This window comes from Castor canadensis, chromosome 1 (genome assembly GCF_047511655.1).
Source record: "Castor canadensis chromosome 1, mCasCan1.hap1v2, whole genome shotgun sequence".
Taxonomy (NCBI): Eukaryota; Metazoa; Chordata; class Mammalia; order Rodentia; family Castoridae; genus Castor; species Castor canadensis.
In genome coordinates this window covers 118927139-118952319 of record NC_133386.1, presented here as the reverse complement: position 1 = coordinate 118952319, position 25181 = coordinate 118927139, and the positions used below count along the sequence as shown (strand labels likewise).

Below are 25181 nucleotides of genomic sequence, written 5' to 3'. Positions count from 1 at the left end.
GGTACAGGCGTATATGCCTGTGCAAACTCACTTCTAGAAGTCTAAGGGGTATCCCAAAATAATATTTACAAAGCTGAACTTTGCATATCCACTTGTATCTCCCCCAAATGTTACAGTGCTCTCCATATGAGTAAATGACAGCACTATTCACTTATTCAAGCTAAAAACCTTACAGTCTCCTTGATTCCTAACATCCCTTACTCCACAATATGTAAGAGATGTAGCAATAAAACCTGTCATATACACCTGGAATATCCAATCACATCTCACTTTTCTCACCTCTAGTCACTATTGCCCTAAGAAAATAAAATTTTCTCTCTGCCTGGACTTCAGCAAAAGCTTCTTTTAATTCATCATCCAATTTCTACTTTCACCTGTCCCAATCACGTTCTCTACATAGTGGCCAGAATTACCCTTTCAAAATGTGAGTCAGATCCTGGTCCACATCTCAATGTGCTTTCATTACATCTTCAATAAAACAGAAGTCCTGCATGTGCCTGTATGATCTGGCTTGTGAGTACTGCTCACACGTTATCAACTGTATCTATCCCATATACTCAGTGTCAGCATAAATTTCTTCTCACTGGTCCTTGAACACATGTATTTGGCCTCTTGGTTTTAAACTTCTTCTCACCTCAGCCTAAAATGCTATTCTCCAATATATTACTCCTTTCTATTCAGACTCTCTTCAGAGGGCTTGCTAACCTCCTGGAATAGCCCAGATGCAGCATGAAACATGCTCCACAGAATTTAAATGGCAGGAATGTAATATAAGGAAGGAGTGACTCAGGTGAAGGATAAACTGTGATCCCAGCTTAAAGATAGAGAAGAAATCCAAAGAGAAGCCGAAAGCTACTGTCATCCATAGTGGCTGGTGGCACAAAGCTACAGGTTAGACTATCACATCCCATAAATCATGGCTACAAGGCAAGAGGTAGAGTCACCCTCAAACATCTCCAAAATGATGCTATGATGCTTCTCCCCACCAAAAAGATTGATCTTTTCCCTACAAATTTCAATCTCAGAATTCTCACCCATTTCCCCTTCTTCCTAAACTCAGTCCTTTTTAAAAACCACAACTTGCCAACCACAGGCAGTACATACTAGAACATTATGATTAAGCAAGCTTTTTACCTCAGATTAAAACCTCAATCCGCCTCTAGCCTGTAGTGTGAGATCCTCCACTTTCCTATGATTTCACTTTTACTACTTTCTCCCTGTTTCCACTCCAGCCCCACTGGCCTCCTTACAGTTCCTTGAATATACAAATTTATACCCCCTAGGCTTTGCCTTTGCTGTATCCTCAGCCTAAGCACATTTCTTCCTGAAATCTTACTCATTCCTTCTCCTACTCATGCATCTACTAAGAAAGTCTATAATCAAACCCCACCCTTTTTCATTCCTACCCCTCTCCTTTATTTTTCATCATTAGCCTTATCACTGACTGACATAATCAATAGCAATTGCTTTGTTATCTACTGAACATCTTCAATGACCAGAAGGCAATCTCTTTGAGAGTAGGAACTGTCTGGTTTGTCAATGCTGTATCTCTCAAGACTAACAGGTTCCAGAATACAGTAGATGTATAAGACATACTTCATTATTAGCCATTGTAACAAAATGTTCAAATATTATCTTCTACACAAATTATTTAAAAATTATCTTCAGTAGCCACAGCAGCAACAACAAAGAGTGATTCCAGTCATTCCTTTGTGAACAATCAACAATATTTATTATGGTCTTAAACTAACATTTACATGGTGTGAGCATAAATTATGTAAAACCTTGACATTTCATGTACCCAAATATAATTTGTGTTGCTCAAAGGAGTCAGTCTCCTCCAACTTATTTTAGATTTTCTCTTTTGCATGTCCTTCAACATGAGCTCAACACTCAGTGGGAGCACATTTATTTACTTGTTTTTTTTTTTTCAGCAACTAAAAGCTATTCACAGTTTTATCTAGTGTAAAATGAATGACTGAACTGTCCTAAAATATGTTCCCACCAAAACATAATATTAGTACAATTTACTACGGCCATAACTCACTTACAAAGAGTACCCCACCTCAAATTACTTAAAACACACAATACATTCTCTTTAAATCTTTTTTGAAAAACCAGTTGGATGAAATCTGAAACATGCCTGGCTTATATAGTGGGATAGAATTACACAGAAATAAAGAATTATCAACTCTTTTTTGGTTCAGTCTTTAACTAAAGCTGAGCCTAAGATTACTTACTATGATTAAACCATGTATTATGCTATCAAGGCAAATTTACAATGGTCCATGGTCCTATTTTCTCATTTTTAATTCTCATAGTTAACCATATCTTATGATTATGGCAGGCTACAATGGCCAATATTAAAATTTTATACCCAGGTATAAGTGAAGCCCTGTCATGTGATCATATGACACACAGGAGTCCTCTATTGCATGCTATCCAAAATCACTGCCTATCTATTGATTATTGAAGGGGTCAATGGCACAATTTCAGATTGATTCCATGTGGATAGTGCATGCACACACTTTTACAGTACAACTTGAACTTCTTTGGAATGAGATGTGGTTTAGACCACTAAAATAACTAAAAGGTAACATTACCTCAGACATCATATGTAACAAAGAGGGGAAAATTCTGAAGTTGGAATATTAACTAAGCCAATAAGCAATCTAAGACCACGTGTTTAAAACATGACTGATTCTAGAAGATAAATTATTAATTCAATTAAAACATAGATCTGTCTGGGTAATCCACACCACCCTCTCTACCACCATGATTTCAAGGAAAAATCTTGTATTTAAGAGGTCTTAAGAGTCTTCAAAACTTGCACATCTGGAAGATGCAACTATAGGCCTGGTAAAAATAAAAATCTAGACAACAAATATGAAACTTAGAGGCCTCCTCATCCTGTACTATATGAGCACTCTACAACCATGCATAGTTGATTAGTCTTACAGAAATGATTTATAGAACAGACTCAGACCTGTTCTTTAGATCCTGTTCAATGTCCATGCAGAACACGTTTCTTGAAAGAAAAGACACTATTAAATATCTCTGTCAGTTTAGTAAAATAAGCCTCTGATGTTCAAACTCTAAGTACTCTTTGGTATTTCCACATATACTGCTCTTAATTTTATTTATTTATTTATTTTTTTGGCAGCACTGGTGTTTGAACTCAAGATTCTCACACTTGGTAGGAAGGCACTCTTAAAATAATTAATTAATTTTAATTGTTTATATATTTATTCATATGTGTATACATTGTTTGGGCCACCTTTCCCCCCTGCTCCTCTCCCCTCCCCCCACCTCGCTCCCTTCCAGGCAGAACCTGTTCTGCCCTCTTCTCCAATTTTGTTGAAGAGAAAACAAGAGATAATAAGAAAGACATAGCATTTTTGCTACTTTGTGTTAAAGATAGCTATACAAAGAGATTCCTAGCATTGCTTCCATGCACATGTGTATTACAACCTGAATTGGTTCATCTCTACCAGACCTCTTCACTACTTCCCAGTCACCTTTCTATGGGGGCCTCTGTCAGTTTAAGATTACTTTATTCACTCCTCTACAGTGGGTACATCAACCACTTTCAAGTTTTAGGTTTCCTTCCCTTTCCCTATTCCTCCTGAATGTGTTCTACCCTTAGTGAGTGGCCCATGTCCAATAATATTACTGCAATTGTTTTAGGTCTATAATCAGCATATGAGGGAGAACATACGATTTTTTGGCCTTCTGAGCCTGGCTAACTTCACTTAAGATGATGTTCTCCCTCCATTTACTTGCAGATGAAAAGATTTCATTCTTCTTCATGGCTGAGTAAAATTCCATTGTTTATAAATACCACATTTTATTAATCCATTCGTCAGTAGTGGGGCATCTTGGTTGTTTCTATAACTTGGCTATTATGAATAGTGATGCAATTAACATGGGTGTGCAGGTGCCTCTGGAGTAGCCTGTGTTACATTCTTTCGGGTATGTCCCTAGGAGTGGTATGATATGGCAGATCTATGTTTAGTCTTTTTAAGAAGCCTCCATATTGTTTTCCAGAGTGGTTGCACCAGCTTGCATTCCCACTAGCAGTGTACAAGGGTTCCTTTTTTCCCACATCCTCACCAACATTTGTTGTTGTTGGTATTTTTGATGATAGCTAGTCTAACAGGGGTGAGGTGGAATCTTAGTATGGTTTTGATTTGCATTTCCTTTATGGCCAGGGATGGTGAGCATTTTGTCATGTGCTTTTTGGCCATTTAGATTTCTTCCTTCGAAAAAGTTCTGTTTGATTCACTTGCCCACTTCTTTAGGGTTCATTGATTTTGGAGGAGTTTAGTTTTTTGAGTTCCCTGTGTATTCTGGTTATCAGTTCTTTGTCTAATGTATAACTGGCAAATATTTTCTCCCACTGTGGGTGGTCTCTTCAGTTTACAGACCACTTCTTTTGTTGTCCAGAAGCCTTTTAATTTCATGTAGTCCCATTTGTCCATCCTTTCTCTTAGTTGCTGGGCTGTTGAAGTTCTACTGAGGAAGTCTTTCCCTATACCTATTGCTTCCAGAGTGTTCCCTGCTCTTTCCTGTACTAACTTCAGAGTTTTGGGTATGATCCTTAATCCGCTTTGAGTTAATACTAGTTCAGGGTGACAGGCATGGATCTAGTTTCAGTTTTCTGCAGACAGATAACCACTCTTCCCAGAACCATTTATTGAAGAGGCTGTCTTTTCTCCATAGTATGTTTTTGGCGCCTTTGTCAAAATAAGGTGGGCATAGCTGTGTGTGTTCATATCCTGGTCCTCTATTCTGTTCCACTGGTCATCATGTCTGTTTTTGTGCCAGTTTTTCATGCTGTTTTTCTTGCCATGGCTCTGTAGTATAGTTTGAAGTCAGGTGTTGTGCTATCTCCAACATTGTCTTTTTGCTGGCACTCTTACCTCTTGACCCACTCCACCAGCATTTGTGTGTGTGTGTATGTGTGATTTTTTTTTTTTTCAAAATAGGGTTTCATGAACCATCTGCCTAGGGCTGACTTTGATCTTTGATTTCTGCCTCCTGATTACTTGGGATTATAGGCGTGCCATATAAACTACTCTTAACACTGAGGCTTAGTCAATTACTTTAGAAAAAAATCAGTGATCCTTAATCTCAGGAGTATGTTCCCATTTTCCTTTCAGTAATTGAAATCCCATTGTTTTAAGACAGTTAAATCTTTTCTGAACTGAAGTTTAAATAGTAACAGAATTTTAGGAGTTCTCTGCATGAGTGTCTGACATTTTTTTCCAAGCCAAGAAAAATTTCAAGTCAACAGTAAAGAAGGACTGTTAACTGAAAAGCATCTGATTCTCTGAATAAAATGATCTTGTTTCTCTCTGAATGGTACAGTACATTAGAAAAAGGAGGATAAAATTAACACTATTATGTTCTCCTAATAGAGATGATTAAGATAAATGTTGAAGCAATCATTTATTTTAATGATTTACTGGTGATAGAAAATAACTGAGAAGAAACTTGGAAGCAATAGCTAGTAATAACCCATCATGAAGTTTCTACCTACCCATATGAATTAAATAATGTCCCCATTGTTCTTTTCCTTCAGAGATAGAATTTTATTAATTACCTTTCATTGCTGAACTTGACTCCTACTATATTAAGAATTTCCCTTATTTTTTATTTCATTGGCTGTGTCAAAACAACTGTGATTTTTATCAACTCTTTCTATGTTATAATAATTAATATTTTCAGACTGCATCAGTATTTTTCTATAAGTGGACTATTATGGTCTTTTTTAGATGCTTTCTTATGCAATATTTTATCCTCTCCTGAGTTTTAAAGAAATTAATTCCTTGTTCCAGTGCTTACTTCTTAACTTATTCTCACAAATCTGTTCCCTCAAGTTTTGATCTCCACTCCTCCACTGATTGCTTCCCCTTTAAGAACCTACAAGACTTCCCTTGATTTTAATCCATCCAACCATCAAAGTCCTCGAAATCCTCACAGGTTCCCTAAAACTTCTAGGTTATGATCTTCACCAAGATGACCCCAAGTTTTAGGGCTTTTCCACACTATTTGTCAGAATAAAATACTTGCTGTCATTTGGTTGCTATTGTTTTGACTTTTTTATCTGATTGACTTTGCTTTTGCTTGAGTAAAGGTTGATTGATTGACTCATCCTTCCCAAATGACTTAATTGTTACCTTTCCTTTATTACCCACATCTTTATTTGCCTGATTTCCAGGTTTTAATTCAAGTTCTACCTTTTCCATGCATGAACTTTCTCATATAGCCCTAGACAACTCTGAATCTAAATTTTTCTGATTCCCTGTAGATTTTATAATTTCTTGTTTAGCATTTGATTTTAAAAACATTTAATCTGCATTTGTATTCATCTTTATGCTTTCATTCTTTCCTTCAAACAACAATCCTAAATAACCAATCAACAAGCCAACATTCACTGAGCACTCACTTGTCCATCATTCTGGTGGGTCAAGGGTATATAAGAATGAATATTTCTTTTATTTATTCAGAACTCTTAATACAATGCATGCCTCAGATAATAAAATGTTGCTATTTAACAGATGAATAAAGTATCACCAATAGACCTGCCATTAAAATAACCACTCTTTCAAAGATGCTGTGGAGTTGCTATATGTACAGATGTGCGTAAGAGGGCATGCAAGAACTGGAAGATTTGTGTGGTATTGATCCCAGGTATTGACTATTTTGAGAGCCAAACCAACATGAATTTTAAAATCATGTTTTCTAAGAAATATATTTCAACATTCCTCCTCTTGACATTATATCTGACAAGCAGGCAAAACCTATGATTTGCAAACATAGTGAAGAACACATTATTAATAATTACTGATACCTACAGCATTCTGTTTCCAAAAAATGCATCTTACAAGAGAAAACATAGGTATCAAAACTGTACAAGCAAAGAAAGAAAGCAGAACAGTTTGAATCACATTCACATCTCATCTCCGTGCATGAGTATACTATTTAAACATATTCAAATTATTATGTCCAATTATCTTACATGCATGTATGTGAAAACTCTATTTTTACATACCTGTCCAGTCTCCTACTATTTTAAGATGGACTCCAAATGTTGCTTTGGTTTCAGTTGGACACTGGAAAAAATAAATACTACAATCAATAAATGCTAGAATCTGATTAATAACTATATTTACTATGTTATAATTCAACTTTTATTCTCATAGTAAGTCCCCCAAATCAATAGATAATAGAAAATAACAGTATAATTTAGATCTATGGATCCTCATTTGTAGAAAAAACATCAATGTCAACCAGTCACCAGGACAATCTACATTTTTCTAAAAACTCGTATTTATGTGAAACAATAAAATACATAATTAAAATTGCTAGTATACTGCATTTAAATACAAATCCTACTACAATATCTTCTAAGTTAAAATGTGTAAGTGGACACAGCTTCTTTCACAAAGGAAAAATGAAGATTAATGTTGTGTGTATCTTTTTCTCCCACTATATTACTATATACTTCACATCCTGAAAAATTAGGGGAAAAATAATCTCAATTTGACAGTGAGTTTCTGTGTCCAATTAAGCATGGTCCTACTTGAAATAGTTCTCCATTTTCTGTTTTAATTCTCAGAAGAAACCTGGAGGGTATATATAAGAGGGGAATGAGTTTGGGAACTAGAGATAAAAAAAGCATCTGTGGTTCCATATTTAGAAAATCTAGAAAACACCTAGATAGCCAATGAGAGAATAAATTTTAGTCTCTCAAAGAAGAAAATACAGAACCTCCTCTTATTTCAGATTCCTAGCTCTTCATTGACAATTACAAAACTCAAAAGGATGAGTTTCTTAGTAAGTCATGTGGCAGTATATCTGACATGAACTGTTGGAAGGAGGATAGGATGCTAACACTTCTGTATAAATACTCATACAGGAATACTGTCCTATGAACAGACATTAATAATAGTGGGGGTTGTTGTGATAATTACATCAAATTCATTTTCTCCACTATATTCACGTTTTGCTCTTCTCCCTCCCCCCTTTTCCAAACTATGTTTGGTGGGTTTCATCATACTACCCATATATGTGTGTTAGTCCCCAAGATAGTCCCTCTTTCATGTTCATGTCCCATGGTTACTATCATTATCACTTTAGGTCTATGTTCCACAAATAAGTAAGAACATGGGATATTTGTCTTTTGAGCTTCACTTATCTCTCAACATGATGATCTTCAGTTCTTATTATGTTCCTGCAAATGTCATAATTCATTTTTCTTTGTGGCTGAGTAATATTTCACAGTGTACATATACCACACTTTATCCATTCATCAGTTGTTGGATACTTTGGCTGATTCCCATTTGGCTATTGTGAACAGAACTGCAATAAACATGGCTATACAGGTATCTCTCTTGAATATTAATTTGAACTCCTTGGGATATATGCTCAAGTGTGTATTGCAAAGGCTATAGGTACAGTTTTAGTTTGGTGAGGAACCTCCAATAGTGATTTCCATAAGAGTTGTATTAATTTACATTCCCACTAATAGTGTATTAGGGTTCTTTCTCCCCTACACCCTTGCCAGAATTTTTTGCTGTTTGCTTTCTTGATGACTGCCAATTTATGTAGGGTAAAATGGAAACTTAGTGTAGTTTTGATCTGTATTTTCTTTATGACTAAGAATGGTGAACATTTACTTCTTCATGTATTTCTTAGCCATTAGAATTTCCTTACTCTGAGAACTGAATGTTCCAATTTGTGTGTTCATTTATTAACTGGATTATTTGGGGGTTTTGCTGTTCAATTCTTTGAACACAGTAAATTCTGGATATTAATCCTTTATAGCAGGTGAAGATTGTCTCACATTCTATGGGTGTCTCTGATTGATCTGGTAATTGGTAATTGTTTCTTTTGATGTGCAAAAACTTTTAAATTTGATAAAGTCTCCATGTATCCATTCTTGTTCTTATTTCCTAGGCAACTGGAGTCCCATTCAGAAAATAATTTCCTATGCCTATAACTCCCAGAGTTTTCACTATTTTCTCCCATGGTAGTTTTAAAGTTTTATGTCTTACATTAAGATGTCTAATCCACTGGTGTTGATTCTGGTATAGGGTAAGAGATAGGGTCAAATTTCAGTCTTCTGGATGTGGAAAAACAGTTTTCCCAGTGCCATTAATTGAAGAGGTTATATTTTCTCCAGAGTATGTTTCTGAATCCTTTGTCAAAGATCAGATGGCTGTAGCTGCGTGGTTTTATTATGAGGCCTCCTATTCTGTTCCATTGGTCTTTGTGTCTGTTTTTAACCAGTTCCATCAAGCTTTTGTTACTACGGTTCTGTAGCACAATTTGAAGTTTGGTATTATGATACCTTCAAAGTTGTTCATTTTTGCTTAAAATTAATTTAATATTTGGGATCTTTATTCTTCCATATGAATTTTAAGATTCATTTTTCTACTTCTATAAAGAATGATTGACATTGAGATTCCAACGGGCATTGTAATGAAAGTGTAGATCACTTTCAGTAGTATAGCTATTTTCACAACATTAACTCTGCCAATCCATGAACAGGGGAGGTCTTTTCATCCTCTGGTGTCTTCTTCCTGACTTCTTTCTCAGTCAGTTCATTGTTGCCATATAGAAAAGCCACATGTTTTCTTATGTTGATTGAATATCCTGCTTTGTTACCAAAAGTTTTCATCAGATCCTCATGGTTTTTTTGGTGGAATCTTTAGGGTCTTTCAAGAATAGAATCCCTAAGTGAGAATAATTTGACTTCTTCCTTCCCTATTTGAATCCCTTTTGTTTCTCTTGGCTTAATGCTTTGGCTAGGAATTTCAGAAGTATATTGAACAAGAGTGGGTAACAGTGGGACATCCTTATCTCATTCTTAATTTAAAGATTTCAGTTTTCCCCCATTTAGTATGGTGTATATATATATATATATTTACTATATATATTTGTCATATATAGTCTTTATTAGACTTAGGTAATTTCATATCATTCCTAGTTTGTTCACAGCTTTTATCATAAAAGGATGTTGAATTTTGTTAAAGCCTTTTTCTTATCAATTGAGATAATCATGTGACTTCTTTTCTTGATTCTGTTTATGTGCTATATTTCATTTATTGATTTATGTAGGTTGAACTATTCTTGCACCCTGAATGAAACAAATTCCATCATGGTGTATATCTTTTTAATGTGCTACTGAATTTGGATTTCAAGTATTTTGGGGGGGGGGGGGGCGGTAAACTTTAGCAATGTTTATTATGTTTAATGTGTTTAGCCAGTTTATCATGAGCCAGATTGGACTCAAAATGTCTGAGTTTACCAATAAGACATGGGCCAAAAAGCATTGAAAAGTATACTTTGATGTTCACCAAGTGGTATTTATTATGTCCCAGGTTAAATCTATAACTTCCAGTTAGATATGTTTGTGTTTCCATCATTACCTTCTAAGAAGCAATTCTGAGAGTACATGGATTGACAGATATTAGTTTTATAAAGATTAATCAAATACAAAGTCCTTCAACCTTTCCACCAGTTATTTTTTAAACTTTCCCACACTGAAACAAAGGTTTGGAATCACACTCAGAAATCACTGTTGAGAACTAGATTGGTTTGCATGTATTTTATTGAGAACTTTTCTATCTATGTTCATTAAAGAGATTGCCCTTTTCTTGTTATGTCTTTGTCTGATTTTGGAATGAGTGCACAGAATGAGTTTGGTAGTGTTCCTTCCCCCTTTTTACTTCATGTCAAAGTTTGAGGAATGTTGGTCTGGTAAAATTCAGCAGTGAATTCATCTGGTCCTGGGCTTATCTTTGTTGAGAGACTATTACTGCTTCAGTCTCATTGCTTATTATTGATCTATTAAGGTGGTTTGTATCATCTTAATTTAATTCTGGTAAACAAATGCATCTAGAAATTTACCCATTTTCCAGTTTATTTGAGTGTAGGTTTCTAAACTATACTCCCTAATCATGCTCTGGATTTCATTCATATTTGTTTTGATATTCCCTTTTTCATCACTAATTTTATTAATTTGGATCTTTTCTCTCCTCCTCCTAGTTAGATTAGTTCCTTGGGCTGCTGGATGAAATACTCTATTGATGTCTGTTAAGTTCATATAGTCCAAAGTGTGAATCAATTCTGAAGAGTCTTTGTTGGTTTTGTCTAGGTGACCTACATATTGGTGATAGTGGGTATACTGAAGTCTCCCAATATCATTTCTTTGGTTTCTATTTGTGCTAATAAGTCTAGTAATATTGTTTATTTTTGGTGTTACTAGAGTTGAACTCAGGGCCTCTTCCTTGCTAGGAAAGTATTCCACTGCTTGAGCCACTCTGCCAGCCCGTTTTTATGTTGGGTATTTTCAAGGTAGAGTCTTGGAAACTATTTGCCAAGGTTGGCTTCCAACTGCAAACTTCCTGATCTCTGCCTCCTGATTAGCTAGTATTACAGGCATGAGGCACTGGCATCCAGATATCAGAGTTTATTTAATGAATTTGGGTGGATGGACATTTGTTCCCTTTATTAATATGAAGTGATCTTCTTTGTCTCTTCTGACTAATTTTGGTTTGAAGTCTACTTTATCAGACAGATATGAGCATAGCATCTTCCACATTTGGAAGATCTCTTACTACCCTTCCACTCAAAGCCTCTTTTCTTTTCTTTCTTTTTTGGTCAGTAAGATGTACTTATTCTTGGCAACAAATGGTCAGGTCTTCCTTTTTAATCCAATTTGCCATTCTATGTCTTTGACTGGATAATTAAGACTATGAATATTCAGTGTTAATACTGAAAGGTGCACAGTATTTCCAGGTAATTTGTTGTTTTTGTACTATTTGGTACTTTACTAGTCTTCATTTATCTATACATCTGGTGAGATTTATTTTTTCCAATATTTTTGTGGTTATGTTATGCTCTTCTGTGTGTAGGATTCCTTGTAGTATTTTATGCAATGCTGGTTTAGTGGTCATAACTTGTGTTAGCTTTTTTTTTTTATCATGGAGTGTTTTTATTATTTCTCCTTCAGTTATGAATGACAGCCTTTCTGGATAGAACAATCAGGCTTGGCAATAATTTTCTTGCAGCATTTGAAGTCATTCCATGGACTTCTTGCTGTTAAGATTTTTGTTGAGAAATCTGCTGTTATTTAGATGGGTTTTCCTTTATAGGTGACTTAGTGCTTCTCTCTTTCAGCTTCCAATATTCTTTCCCTGTTCTCTCTACTTAATTGTTTTAACTATAATATATCATGGAAAAGTTCTGGAGTATGTATACCTTTTAAGGTCCATAGAATTCTGAAAATACACTTAACCTAAGGGTTATTGATGAGGGATCATCTGCTTGTGACTACTTAGTCTTTATCAAGTACCATTTGCCAAGGGCAGTACTAACTGATTTATTTTCTAAATTTCACAATAATCTTACAGATCTGTCTTTTATAAATAAAAAACTGATTAACTGGAATTTGAAATATTAACTTGCCAAGATCATACAATTAGCAAAAAGTCAAGACTTTGGAATGGATCTATTATTCTACATAACATGCAGGCCACTATTGTCATTAAGGCAAAGATATGGAAAAAGAGTAAGGATTGCATAAGCAATCAAAGAGTAGTAGGAAAAAGATATCTGCTTACAATTAGTAAAATCTGTATATAACAATATGAGATAAGAGAAAATGAGGGAAGGGGTTAAGGCACAGATGAAATAAAATAGCAGTGGCTCTAAAGACCTCATAACTAGAGACTGGGTTATAAAAGACAAGTTCAAGTTCTCAGAGTTCATGGTATTGACCAATTAATGTGCGACATTTAGCAATGCTCTAAGGAGAAGAGGTAAAGTAGTTAAAGGATCCCATGGAGATATGTTAATAACTCTCCAAAGAGGAAAGGAAGGCTGAAAATCAGTGAAAACATTAATTTTAAAAGATAGGTAGATATTATATCATCTGTTCATAGTATCTTATAAACTAAAAGAACATGATGCATGCTGAGGGAAATACTAAAATTAATTGAAATATTTAAAAATGATTGTTAAACCATTATTTATGCTAACACATTTTATAATAACTTTATAATTGATTAGTTATTAAAAACATTCTTATTTTAATAACTACAAGAGAAACCTAGCTTTTCATTATTAAATTCCCATATAAGATACTATCATCCATATAAACCACCTGACAGTTTTACTTCTTACCACTTAAGTCTCTGTAATAAAAGTTGTAGGTCACAGGAAAAAGCAGGACTCTCAAGAGTTCCAAGTTACCATTCTGATCACCTAAATGCTACTTGGTATTTATTTCCTACATAATAAATAACATCATAGCTTATAAAAATAAAAACTAAGGAGGTTATAGAATAGGAAGCAAAAAACAGTTTGTTCCTTTCTGCCTGAGTCTGCATCTGGCCTAAGTTAATCCTATAATGCATTCTAAAAGAAAATGCATATTTTGCCAAATATTCACATCTGTGTTCTTTTCTTTCACTGCAGACATCACAAAAGGTAATTACATATTATGTTTAATATCCCCTTGGGTCCAATAGGAGACGGTGAGTCTCCTTCTTCTAAGTTCTAGCTGAATGTATCAATATAGTTTCAAAGACTGATGTGGTTTTGAATGGATAAAACACAGTACTGCGTCTCTCAGCTTCTTAGGAGTGACACTTTCATAAGTCATTGACATGTCTCAAAACTAGCCAGCATTTAAGACAGACTGTAATATAAGTTTTATTAAGCGCATGGATTCTATTTGAAGGGGGCCTTTACAGAATAAGATACAGAATGACTTCAGCATATGTAGTATGAAAAAATGAATGAAGATCTTGGAATTACATTTTAGTATCTTTGCACAAATAATGTTCAGATTAACTAATACTACCTAAGTCACAGTGTGGCGCTTTTTAAATATTTGCTTACTACTTTTAAAATTAGTTCTAGAAAATTTTTCAAGGAATGAAATAATAGAAGTATTAATGACTATAGCTATCTTGTTTCTATCAGGAAAAATATATTGGAGAAATTTTTTCACTTAAAAGTTACAGAAAATTTGTGTGGTTAAGCTTACCTTAAAATAAAAGGGTTAGGGTAACAATGGACTAGTGTTACTCTCTTACAGCTAACATCCCTGGAAAGAGACTGGGAGAAGTGTGACCATAGCACAACACTGAAGTTTCAGTGTTGAACAGTCGAGCCCATATTTAAAAATTCATAGCATTGTGGAAGCAGAACAGAGGCAGAGAAAGACTGCTCCAGACCGCCCAGTATGGAATGCCAAGTGTGTGCAACTGTAGAGGGCGAGCACTGAGAAAAAAGAAAAATTCCACAAGAGTCTTAGAAAATATGCACTATAGTTCCAGTTGTGAACAGACAGAATCTTATTTTAAAAATAAACAGAAAGTTTAGAGATCAGAGAGAAAGATTCAGTGAGTTGACTGGGCAGAACCTTGCAGAGGAGTATGTGAAGACTTGAGAGACTTAGAAAACCACAATTAACACTGGACTCAGTAATAAGGTTTGCAGCTAGTGATACAGGAAACCTGTGGTTTATACAGGCCATAGGCTCAGGGAAAGTTCACTCTTCTTTCTAGCATTTGGTTGCAGCACAGGGGTGGGAACCCATTTTCAGGAGTTCCTATCTAAGTCAAAGTTCTTTACATTGCCGTCTCTGGAATCCACAAGAAGGGTTAGTTGCTTATTTATTGAGAGCTTGCCCGGAGAGCTGGTCAAGCTTCAAGGAAAAACTTTGAGTCAAAGACAAAGAGAGGCCCATGAAGTGGGAAACTGCTTGGAGTCAAGGAGTAGCAGTAACTTCCCTGCAGGGCCGACAACTAGAGAAGCTAGCTATCAGAGCTATAAGGAGGATGCAAAGTAATTATGTACAGGAATTAAGTTTCAAAAAGTCAGAGTGTTGGAGGTTGGAGCACCCAAACATTCTGCCACCCCAGTACTGGTCACTGTCCCCTCATTGAGCTTCCCTGCCCCGGGACCAGACACTTGAAAGCACCAGGAATTATGACCTGGTATGGAAAGCTTGCAGTCTGATTCATTCAGTCCTACAAGCAGTGTGACAGTGGGAGGTAAATGCCACCTGCTCTGCCCACAAGCCACACCCTCTGGTTGTGAGACAAACAACACAAAGGAAAACAGACTCTGCTTTTACTGATAGTACACAGCCAAAGTGACCAGAGAAAGAAAAGTAAGTCAGCATTGACCAAGATTTTGCATGGCTGCCCACATGGCTGACATCCTTAGTGGACAAGAAACCTTTTCTTTTTTATTACTACAAATATGTGTGTGTGTGCATGTGTATATTATAGAAATATATATATTTACTTTATTTTTCCCCTCCTGTCAATAGATGTAGAGAAAGCTTTTGACAAAATACATGACACTTATTGAATATAGTTTTTGAAATTTTAGCCAGATCAGTAAAGCAAGAAAAAGAAATAAAAGTGATATAATAGGAAAGGAAGAACTTAAATTATCCATGTTTGTGGATATGATCCTATAATTAGAGACCCAAAGACTCTGATCTAATAAATACTTTAAGCAAAGTAGTTGGATATAAAATCAATATACAGAAACCAGTAGATTTGCAATACACCAACAATGAACTCTGTAAAAATGAAGTCAAGAAAACAATCTCATTCATAATGGTTTTGAAAGCAAAACACTTAGGCATAATTTTAACAAAGAATGTTAAAACCCTTTACAATTAAAACCACAAATCACTGAAAAAAGAAATTATAGAATACACTAGGAGATGAAAAGAACTCCTATGTCCATGAATCAACAAAATAAATATTGTGAAAATGTTCATATTACCAAAAGTGGTATACAAATTTAATTTAATTCCCATCAAAATCCCCAAATCACAAAATATAAAAAACAATCCTAAAATTCATATGGAAATGCAAAACATCCTGAATAGCTAAAACAATCCTGAGCAAAAGTATCACAATACCTGACTTCAAATTATACTACAGAATGATAGTAACAAAAACAAAACACCATGATACAGCACAAAAACAGACACAAAGAACAATGGAATATAATATCAGAAATACACCCAATTAATTACTGCCACCTGATTCTTGACAAACGTGCCAAAAACATACTGCAGAAAAATGATCGTCTTCTTTAAATAACTGGAAATGTGAAGTGGATACCCAATGGAATTAGATCCCTGTATAAAAATCAACTCAAAAGGCATCAAAAACTTTAAAGTATACCTGAAACTTTGAAACTACTAGAGGAAAACATATAGAAAACACTATAAGATCTCAGCACAGGCTATGATTTTCTGAATAGGACTCCAATAGTTCAGGAAATAAGAGCAAAAATTGACTAATGGGATTCATTCAATCTGAAAAGCTTCTGCACAGAAAAAGAAACAATGAACAAAGTGAAGAGCCAGCCTGCTGAATGAGAGAAAATCTTTTCCAGATATTCACCTGACAGGGGATTAATATCTAGAATTATACAAAATCCTCAAAAAATTAAATGACAAAAACCAAATAACCCATCAATAAATAGGTAATGAAATGGAATACTTTTCAAATGAAAAAGTACAAATAACCAATAAATGCATAAAAAATGTTGAATATCTTTAGCCATCAGAGAAATGCAAATGTAATTCTAAAAACTCCCACCCTAGTCAGAATAATTACAATCAAGAAAATAAACAATAAATGCTGGAGAGAATGTGTGGAAAAATGAAACCCTATTCACTGTCAATGGGAATGTCAACTAGTCCAGCCACTATGGAAATCAGGATGAAGTTCCTCAAAAATTAAAAATAAAACTTCTATATGATCCTGCTGTACCACACTTCTGGATATATACACAAAAAAATCAAAATTAGCTTATAACAGAAATACCTACTTACCCATGTTTATCACAGCACTACTCATAATAGCCAAATTATGGAATCAATCTAGGTGTGCATCAGATGAATGGATAAAGAAAATGTGCTATATATACACAATGATATTTAACTTGGCCCTAAAGAAGAATGAAATTATTTTGTCTGGCAGAAAATGTGGAGCTCAAGTTAAGTGAAATAAGCCAGTCCCACAAAGACAAGTATTGTGGAATCTGGAGGACAGAGGAAAGATATGGAACTAAAAGGAGGACAAAGAAGGTTGTGGAAGGGGAAGGGAGGATAGTGTTAAAAAAAGAAAAAGGCTAATACTTATTAGTGTTTTAATGTATACAAAAATGTTGGAAAAAATACATAATAGACTAAGCAATATTCACTCCTAGGAAGTAAAACTGCAACAGAGAAAGTGAGAACTAACATAATTATTTCATACACATCTATTTTTAATTTATTGTAAGCCTTTGCTAGGTTTATAATTTCAAAGTATTTTAGAAGTTCAATTTAAATGTAAACATTAGAGTATTGTTGAATCTTACCTTTAGTTTTCTAGATAAAGCAAATGGACTTTGACTCATATTGTCCTTAATATAAATATGAAATGTGTCACCTGAGTCTAAGCTTAAGAGAAATTTTTAAATGACAGAATTTGACAATAACACAGATCTAGAGGAATGGACACTTTGATGTCTTAGAGAGTATGTAGTCTTCTTTTCAATTATTTGCTAAATATGACAATGGATTTTTAATGTGCTCAAATGAATAATAATTTTATAACAGTGCTACAAAAATATGAAAAGATACTGTATAACTCATGTTTGGTAATTAATGTAAAATGATGTCACTGCATAAAGATTTGGAGAAAAATGAAAAGCTGCAAAGTTTTTTTGTTTTTAAATTAAGAGCCTGCAATAATAAATAAAAATTATTCAAAATAGTAACATCTAAATTTTCAACATAAAAGTTTATTAAGCCCAAGAAAATGATCACAGAATAGGCCATTCGGATGCTAACTTCATCAATGGATTAATCTATTGATGAGTTTTAGCTAAATGGGCTATTGGAAGTTGGGGCCTAGTTGGAAGAAGTAGAAAGCACCAGAGGCATAACTTCAAAGGGTATTCTTGTCCCTGGACCCATCCTCTAAAGCTATCTCTACTTTATGACCTCTATGAGGTGAGCATCTTTTCTGCACAATGTCCTTCCACCATCTTGTTCTGCCTCACCATCGTCAAGAAACAAGAGTTAGCTGACCATGGACTGAAACCTCAAATTGGGAGCCAAAATAAATTCTTCCTCTCATAAGTTGTTTTATTAGGTATTTTGTCACAGTGATGAAAGCTGACTAATACAATACCCATATTCTTTCTTTCCTATGGGCCAAACATAATCTGTTTCAACTTCTTTCCAGCTTTATACACCATGCCTTGTTATCATCCACTTTAATCCAGTTAAACCAACTCTTAACATCTAACACATTTTCCTTCTCCTCTCTTACAGCCTACCCATTTACAATGATTGCATTTCCATCTTTCATGTTGATCCTGGTAACTCTTCAAGACTTACCTTAAATATTACCATTTCATGAATACTTCCTGATCTCTCTATCAAAATCTTCACTTCTCCGAACCCTCAAATTACTTGTATGACTTTTATGCTCCTTGTTATAGTCCACCTCTTCACTTTGTCTACTTATACTGTATTAATAGACTACAAATATCTGTATATCAAGAACTATTTCTAAATCACCATTTTATATTCTATAGCATCTTATACATAGATAGTGTCAGGTGAAAAAGTAAATATCAATACAATAAAGTATTGAGAATTAACCTGAGAAGAAGTAAAGGCTTTAAAGGTGGGAAATTCTTCCATAACAACAAATAATTACTGGGTGTCCAAAATGCTTGAGACTGTGCGAGAATCTCATGTATTTTCACAAATGTGGAATGCTCTAAAAGCACAAGAGAAGATAATAAACCAGGAGCCCAAAATCCCTCACGATTAATGCAAAATGACAACAGTAAACATTTCATAAAAATAAAATTGTAATGTTTACTTGAAAGTAAAAATGTTTGTGTATTTGTATGGAAAAATATACTCATCCTTAAATGTAAACTTTCTTTAAGAGTATTTGTTAACTTAGCTTGAATGTATGCATTTATCTCGTCTCTCAAGAAAACAAAACAGTAAAATGTTCAGTTTAAGAATATAAAATATACAAACTACAACAGCAATGATACCATAAGAGTAATAAGAACTGAGAGATGGCCAATCAATTTTTGACAGGTGAAATGTGTGTGTGACATGGTGGTGGTATAGAAGTTAAAAAAAAAAAAAAACAACAACATGTGAAGCTGAAATCCTATTACCTTCAAGAAGGAATTTTCTTTAGAAGTAAGCCCATCCTTCTGTCACAGCCATTGAAAAAGCTCAGATCTCAGTGGCAAAAGGAGGAACTTAGGGTTGAGGCTTATAAATAAAAAAATCTGTTTATATTTATATATGGGGTAATTTAATGCCCAAATTCACTTCACCTAGAGCACAAACAAGGCAACTACCACTCCAGAAACCAAAAGGCAAACAGAGACAAAATACAGAAGGCTCTCTAGGTGCAAAACTTAATGGTACCTCTGGAAAGCAGGGCTGAAATGTCAGTCATTCACTGAATAAACATTTAATGCAAAAACACTAAATGCCACATCCAAATAACATAGCCCAAATGGAGTTCTATAAAGTCCCATTAAAACTCGCTCCCCAATCACAGCCTTCCCTATTCTAGTTAATGGAACTCCAGCTGCTAGGGGTAAAAGACTTTGAAGTCGACCTTGACTCCTTTCTTTCACATGCCATACCCAATCTATGGAAGAAATCCTGTAACTCTAACTTTAAAAGATATTCAGAATCTGATAACTCTTACCACTCCAGTCACCATCCTGGTAAAAGGCACCATCAAACCTCGACTGGATGATCACACAGCCTCCTAACTGGTCTCCCTGCTTCTGCTCTTGCTCCCTTTACTCTTAACACAGCAGCCAGAGTGGTCCTGTTAAGAAGTAAGCCATAGGATGTCATTCCTCTACTTAGACCTTCCAATGAACCCATTATTAGTAAAATAATAGCCCAGCCAATGAGCTAATTGTCTGCTAGACACTTAGACATATGACTTCAGAGTTAAAATCTGAGCTGGAAATTCAAATTTGAAAGATGGTGGCATATAAATCCATCAATAAGACTGGATGGGATTTTTCAAAGAAATGTGTAGCCAGAGAGGAAAGGGGCTCAGGAAATGGAAAATAATGTTCTGGTATTTATAGTTTGTGAGGATGGCAATGAAAAACAAAAACTGCTCATCTTAGAAATTCAATGAGGTGCTGTGAGCAAAAAGTTGGTGTATTTAAGAAAGAATGAGAGAAAGGGAATTAAAGAACTGGGGCAACACCTAGATGAAGTGAGTAAAGAAAGAAAGTTTTCTTCTTCATTTCCTTTTTGATATCAGGTAAAAAGGGACATGCAAGAATAGTGATAGAATAAATCAAGTTTAATATGATGCAGATTTGCTCTGAACACCATGACCTATTTAAGTTTACACTTATTTATGCTATCATTAGCTACTGAGTGAAAATTTCTTTCCTCCTGGAACACAGCCAAACTAAAGCACTCAGATGATATTTAATTCTCAGAGGACTCAGGTGTCCTGTTATAGCCTGTGAACTTTAATGGCTTTCTGGGGCAACTTCCACCACTTTGCCTCATCTATGTTTCTGACATATTGTTGCATGCTACCCTATCATCTATTACAGCTCAATTTCTAAGGTTTCTAAGCAAAAAAAAGATTTGTGAAACTCTAGAAGAAGACAACTTTTAAGAGTTAAGCAGATGAGAGTTAAGAGCAGAGATAAAAACAGATGATGCAGACTTCCTGGTTATATTTAATCCCATGAAATTACACAAATAATAACAAAACTCTGCCAATCTTTGACATGAGTATTCTTGTCTGGTTTTCATTGAAAAATGGAAAAAGTATTCCAAAAGTTGAGAGACTGAAAACACAAAAAGAAAAATGATGGCAAGTACAGACTCACTAGGTAAAGTACAGACAATAACAAGCTAGCAGCTAGACTTGCCTCTGACTCATGGAAAAATATGTGAAATCAGGTTATCCAAGCTTAAAAATAATGAATCACAGAACTTAGACTACAGATGTCAAAAAAGAACATTTGTTTCTAGAAGAAAATATTAACAGAAGGATTCTGAGGTATTCATGTGTGCTTCAATCAATTACTAAAATTAAAAAGGTACATTCTACATTATTTCTGTAATAGAGAATCCTGAAAAATAAAAACATAATGTCTACCTTCCTAAGTAGGAAGAGATAGTACATTTAAGAAAGCATGCTTCCTTAAATTTACACTTAAAAAAACCATCTCTGATTTATACCTGTGATTTAGGTTAAGAGTACACTTTAATAGAAGATATGTTTTGGTAGAAAAACTCAAATATGATCATTATAGACACAGCTGGAAAACACTTGTAAAGATCCACTGCATGACTGAAGAATAAAATGTAAAAGTCTATACAGGTTTTAAGTCAATAAAGGTATATATAGAGAAGAATCAGAAAACATGGATTCTTGTTTCAACTTTGTTGTCAGTCATATATTTAGTTACTTTTGTCACTTAAACAATCTATGTTTTAGACCTCTCCAACACAAATAATTTTTATGCTACAAACTTCAAACTAAATTTCAATGAATTTAAATAAACTGGGATTTAGATGTTCCTCAAATATAATTTCAAGTTGAATTATTTTACACAAGGAGTACTGTTTTGAAATGCCATTTGTAATGGGCACTGTATTCCCTCCCTCCAACTTCCAGATCATAATACACATTCATCCTTCTCCCAGTTGCTGAAAGTGCTGCCTGCTGTGGTCACTAAGGAGACTCTTTCCAGAAACTGCTGTTGACAGAAGAAAGTTTCCTCAGCCATGTCTAAGTTCCTCACCTTGGAGACATTACAGATACAAACGCACATCAACTTCAGGATAGAAAAGTTTAACCCTCTGACTTCAAGATAGGACAGCTCTACACTATCATTTCATCTGCAGAGTGCCTGTCTAACCTTGTGAGATTTCTGCAGTTACTATAACACACAGTTCAAGTTCTGCTTGCCTTCTTAGTCCTCCAAACCTTATTGGATATTGTCTTGAATACAACCCCCAACAAACCTCCACGCAGTATCTGCCTTTCAGTCTATTTTCTAGGAAAAGGCATCCTTCATCCTTAAGACTGAGAAACTACAAGCAAATCATTCATCCCCAAATGAGATGAAACTGGTTCTAAACCAGTCTGTGGCCAGAGCTTAGCTAATTACTACATACTGTAGAATGAGCAAAGAAATTTCAGTTTAATTCATCACAGTCCTTCAGTCGCTATCTGAAACGACAACTGTGACAATATCCATTTACACGAGCTTACAATACATTAGTGCCATGCTTCGTACCTGATTATACCTTTTCAATTAATAGAGTAACTCCATACAGATGTTGAAATTATTAATCATATTTTATGAACAGTTAAATCAAAGGTTTAATATGTTAGTTCTCACACCCAAGGTCATAATACTAGCAACTGATGAATCCAAATCTCCAATCTAGGGTGTAGTATTCCAAAACTCATGGTCTACTAACACATTGCCCTCTGATTTCTTTCCATTAAACCTGTCAGCAGCAAACATGTGGCTGAATTTGCTGTCAGCAGCAAACATGGTTCAATTATGAGAGAATGCTGGTATACCAGAAGAAAAGAATCACAACTCCTGGAAAAATTCACCAACCATTATCACATCTTCCTTCTGTGGAAAAGTCAACATCATGGATAAGAAATACTGAAGCACTTTGATCAACATTCCAACCTTTGAGTTCCTACTAGTACTCAAACTTACCTTGACTAAGGCAGTATATCTTTACCATAATTTTTCTACTTTCAAGTTGTAATTGCAGTTTTTAAACCTGAATCTCTATTAAAAAATGAGACGAAACTCAAACTATAAACTTTTCATAGATTTTATTCTACTTAATGGTAGCACAGCACAATAATTATTAAATTTTTTCAAACTGGAGAATTTATTTAAATTTCACCTCTCCACAATATTAGAAGAGTTTAATGGTATGGACAATTCAAAACTATTTATTGCATATTACTCTTGAAAATATTTCTGTATTTTTAATAAATCTAATTTTGTTTGTTTTATTCCAACAATGCAGATGTCTAAAAGGAATAGGAGTATTAGTAACATGAAAGCCTTCAGCAGCACTGGGTTGAGGGGCAAAAGAAAAACATTACAGAATAACTAATAACATGCCTATCAGCCAGGCAGGTCTGTGTATCTCACCTCTATCACCAACTAGCTCTGTGACTTTGTACACGTTATTTAATCTTAACAACCCAGATACAGGTAACAATACATGTCTCACAAAAAGACTGCAAGAATTAAAACAATATTTGCAAAAGCTATGAAAGAACCTCTTAGGCACTTAATTAGTAAGGACTACTGTCCTTGATAAATATGGAATACATATCTATGTTTTAGTGGTAATCACCACAGGGAAAGTTGCTTAAAGTAACCCCTAAGGAAACTATGCAATGAAAATGTTTGAAAGCATAAATTTTATACATACATGCCAAATAGAAATAATTGGACAAAAAGAAGGAAATGGCAGGAAAAGACAGTAAATTAACATAATAATCTAAAGTAAAATTTAGCTTTGAAATGTTTGCTCTACTCAAGTGCAGTGTTTGCTCTACTAGACAGCAGAAAGCTTTGCTTGTTTTCCATTATGAAAATAGGAATTCCCTTGGGGGACACTATGAATGAGCTAGCTAGCAAACCCCCACTACCCCAATCTGGTAACACTATAAACCATTTCCTAAGCCTACACACAGTACATGGTAAACAGATGGTCTCAGAATAAATTTCCTTTCTCTTAAAACTTCTTTTGGAAGGCAACTATCCTAACAACTCAAATTTAATTAAATTTACAATTTAATTATTATATTGTTTTTAAAAATACCAATTATATGTTGGATTGAAGCTTCTAAGATATAATCAAAATATGAAAAATGATGCTTAAAATATGGACAAATGTGAATACCAAACCTAAACTCATAGAGTTAAGACCTATGTCAACCTATATATTGCTAGGCAAATGTAAGAAATTCTGACAGCATCTGACAGTTAAGCACAGAAATTAGGAAGAAGTAATTTTTCATAGCTGTTAGTCCCGAGAATGGAGATGGCAAGGTGAAAAATGACTTCCTTCTTAGTTAGACCCACCTTTGTAACCTATAAACTGTGTCAGCTTGCCTTTGATGGTTTCTTCCTAACTACCTCTATTGGATCCTATGTCTCCTTCCCATTCTCCACTAGAAATAAATCCATGTCATTAGCCCAAAGATTAGATTCAGAACTTAACTAGCAAATCTATTCTGACAGAACAACTTTGGCAATAAGCATTTCTCCATTTCCTTTAATTCTCCTAACTTTGCCTTTTCTCTGGCTTAACCTTCCAAGTAAGAGTGTGCTAGAAAGAAATGGGAAGAAAAGAGGTTCTATCTACAAAACATTTCTCAAACTAAGTTCACACAGTAATTATATATATGAAGTTTTTCACTCTTCCTACAGACATGTATTAGAATATTCTGTGTCATGTAATAAGCTCTGAATTCATCTTTGAAAAGGCTAGTAGATCTTATAGTCTCAAAAGAAACAGGCAATAACAACTAATGATGGCGCTTGTTGTTAAACAGAGTCCACAAGATGCTCACAATGGGAAAACATCAAGGAACTTAATCTGATAGGGAATGAGTCAGTGGAGGCTTCTCAGTGCAAGAGTTGTTCAGATGAGACAAGAAGGATGAGTAAGAGTTCCCAAAGAGAATATGCGGCATTTAGGGTGTGAATAAGGAAAAGAAATGGAGTATTTCCCATGATGAAAAAAAAAATCAGTTTATGCAAAATTCAAAAGTAGGCAAGTGAAAAAGTATGAACTAAAAACATAATATGCTTTAATTACACTTCACTATATTTCTTTCTCCTATCACTCTGCTGGGAAATTTTTGCAGAATTAGAATGTGTAAGGAAAACCTTTTTCTTAATTGAAAAAATTAAGCAAGAAGAAAGATTGTAATGGTTTCCATTCCAAACATTTAACCTGTTTGTTTCCACCGGATGCTTTCCGGAATCTTCATCTTCTGAAACAGGTCTGCAGGGGCACAGTTTCGGTGCCAAGGGCTCACTGG

At 34.7% G+C, this 25181-nt stretch overlaps 1 protein-coding gene across 3 annotated transcripts in view; it reads right to left on the bottom strand.

The window, feature by feature from the left end:
* Positions 1-25181, bottom strand: part of Nox4 (NADPH oxidase 4) — a 189878-nt gene that overhangs the window by 73446 nt on the left and 91251 nt on the right. For all 3 annotated transcript variants that reach the window (XM_074081424.1, XM_074081427.1, XM_074081434.1), the window contains one exon: positions 7058-7118. In XM_074081424.1, coding sequence (XP_073937525.1) covers positions 7058-7118 — 61 coding nt within the window. The remainder of the gene's footprint in view (positions 1-7057; positions 7119-25181) is intronic.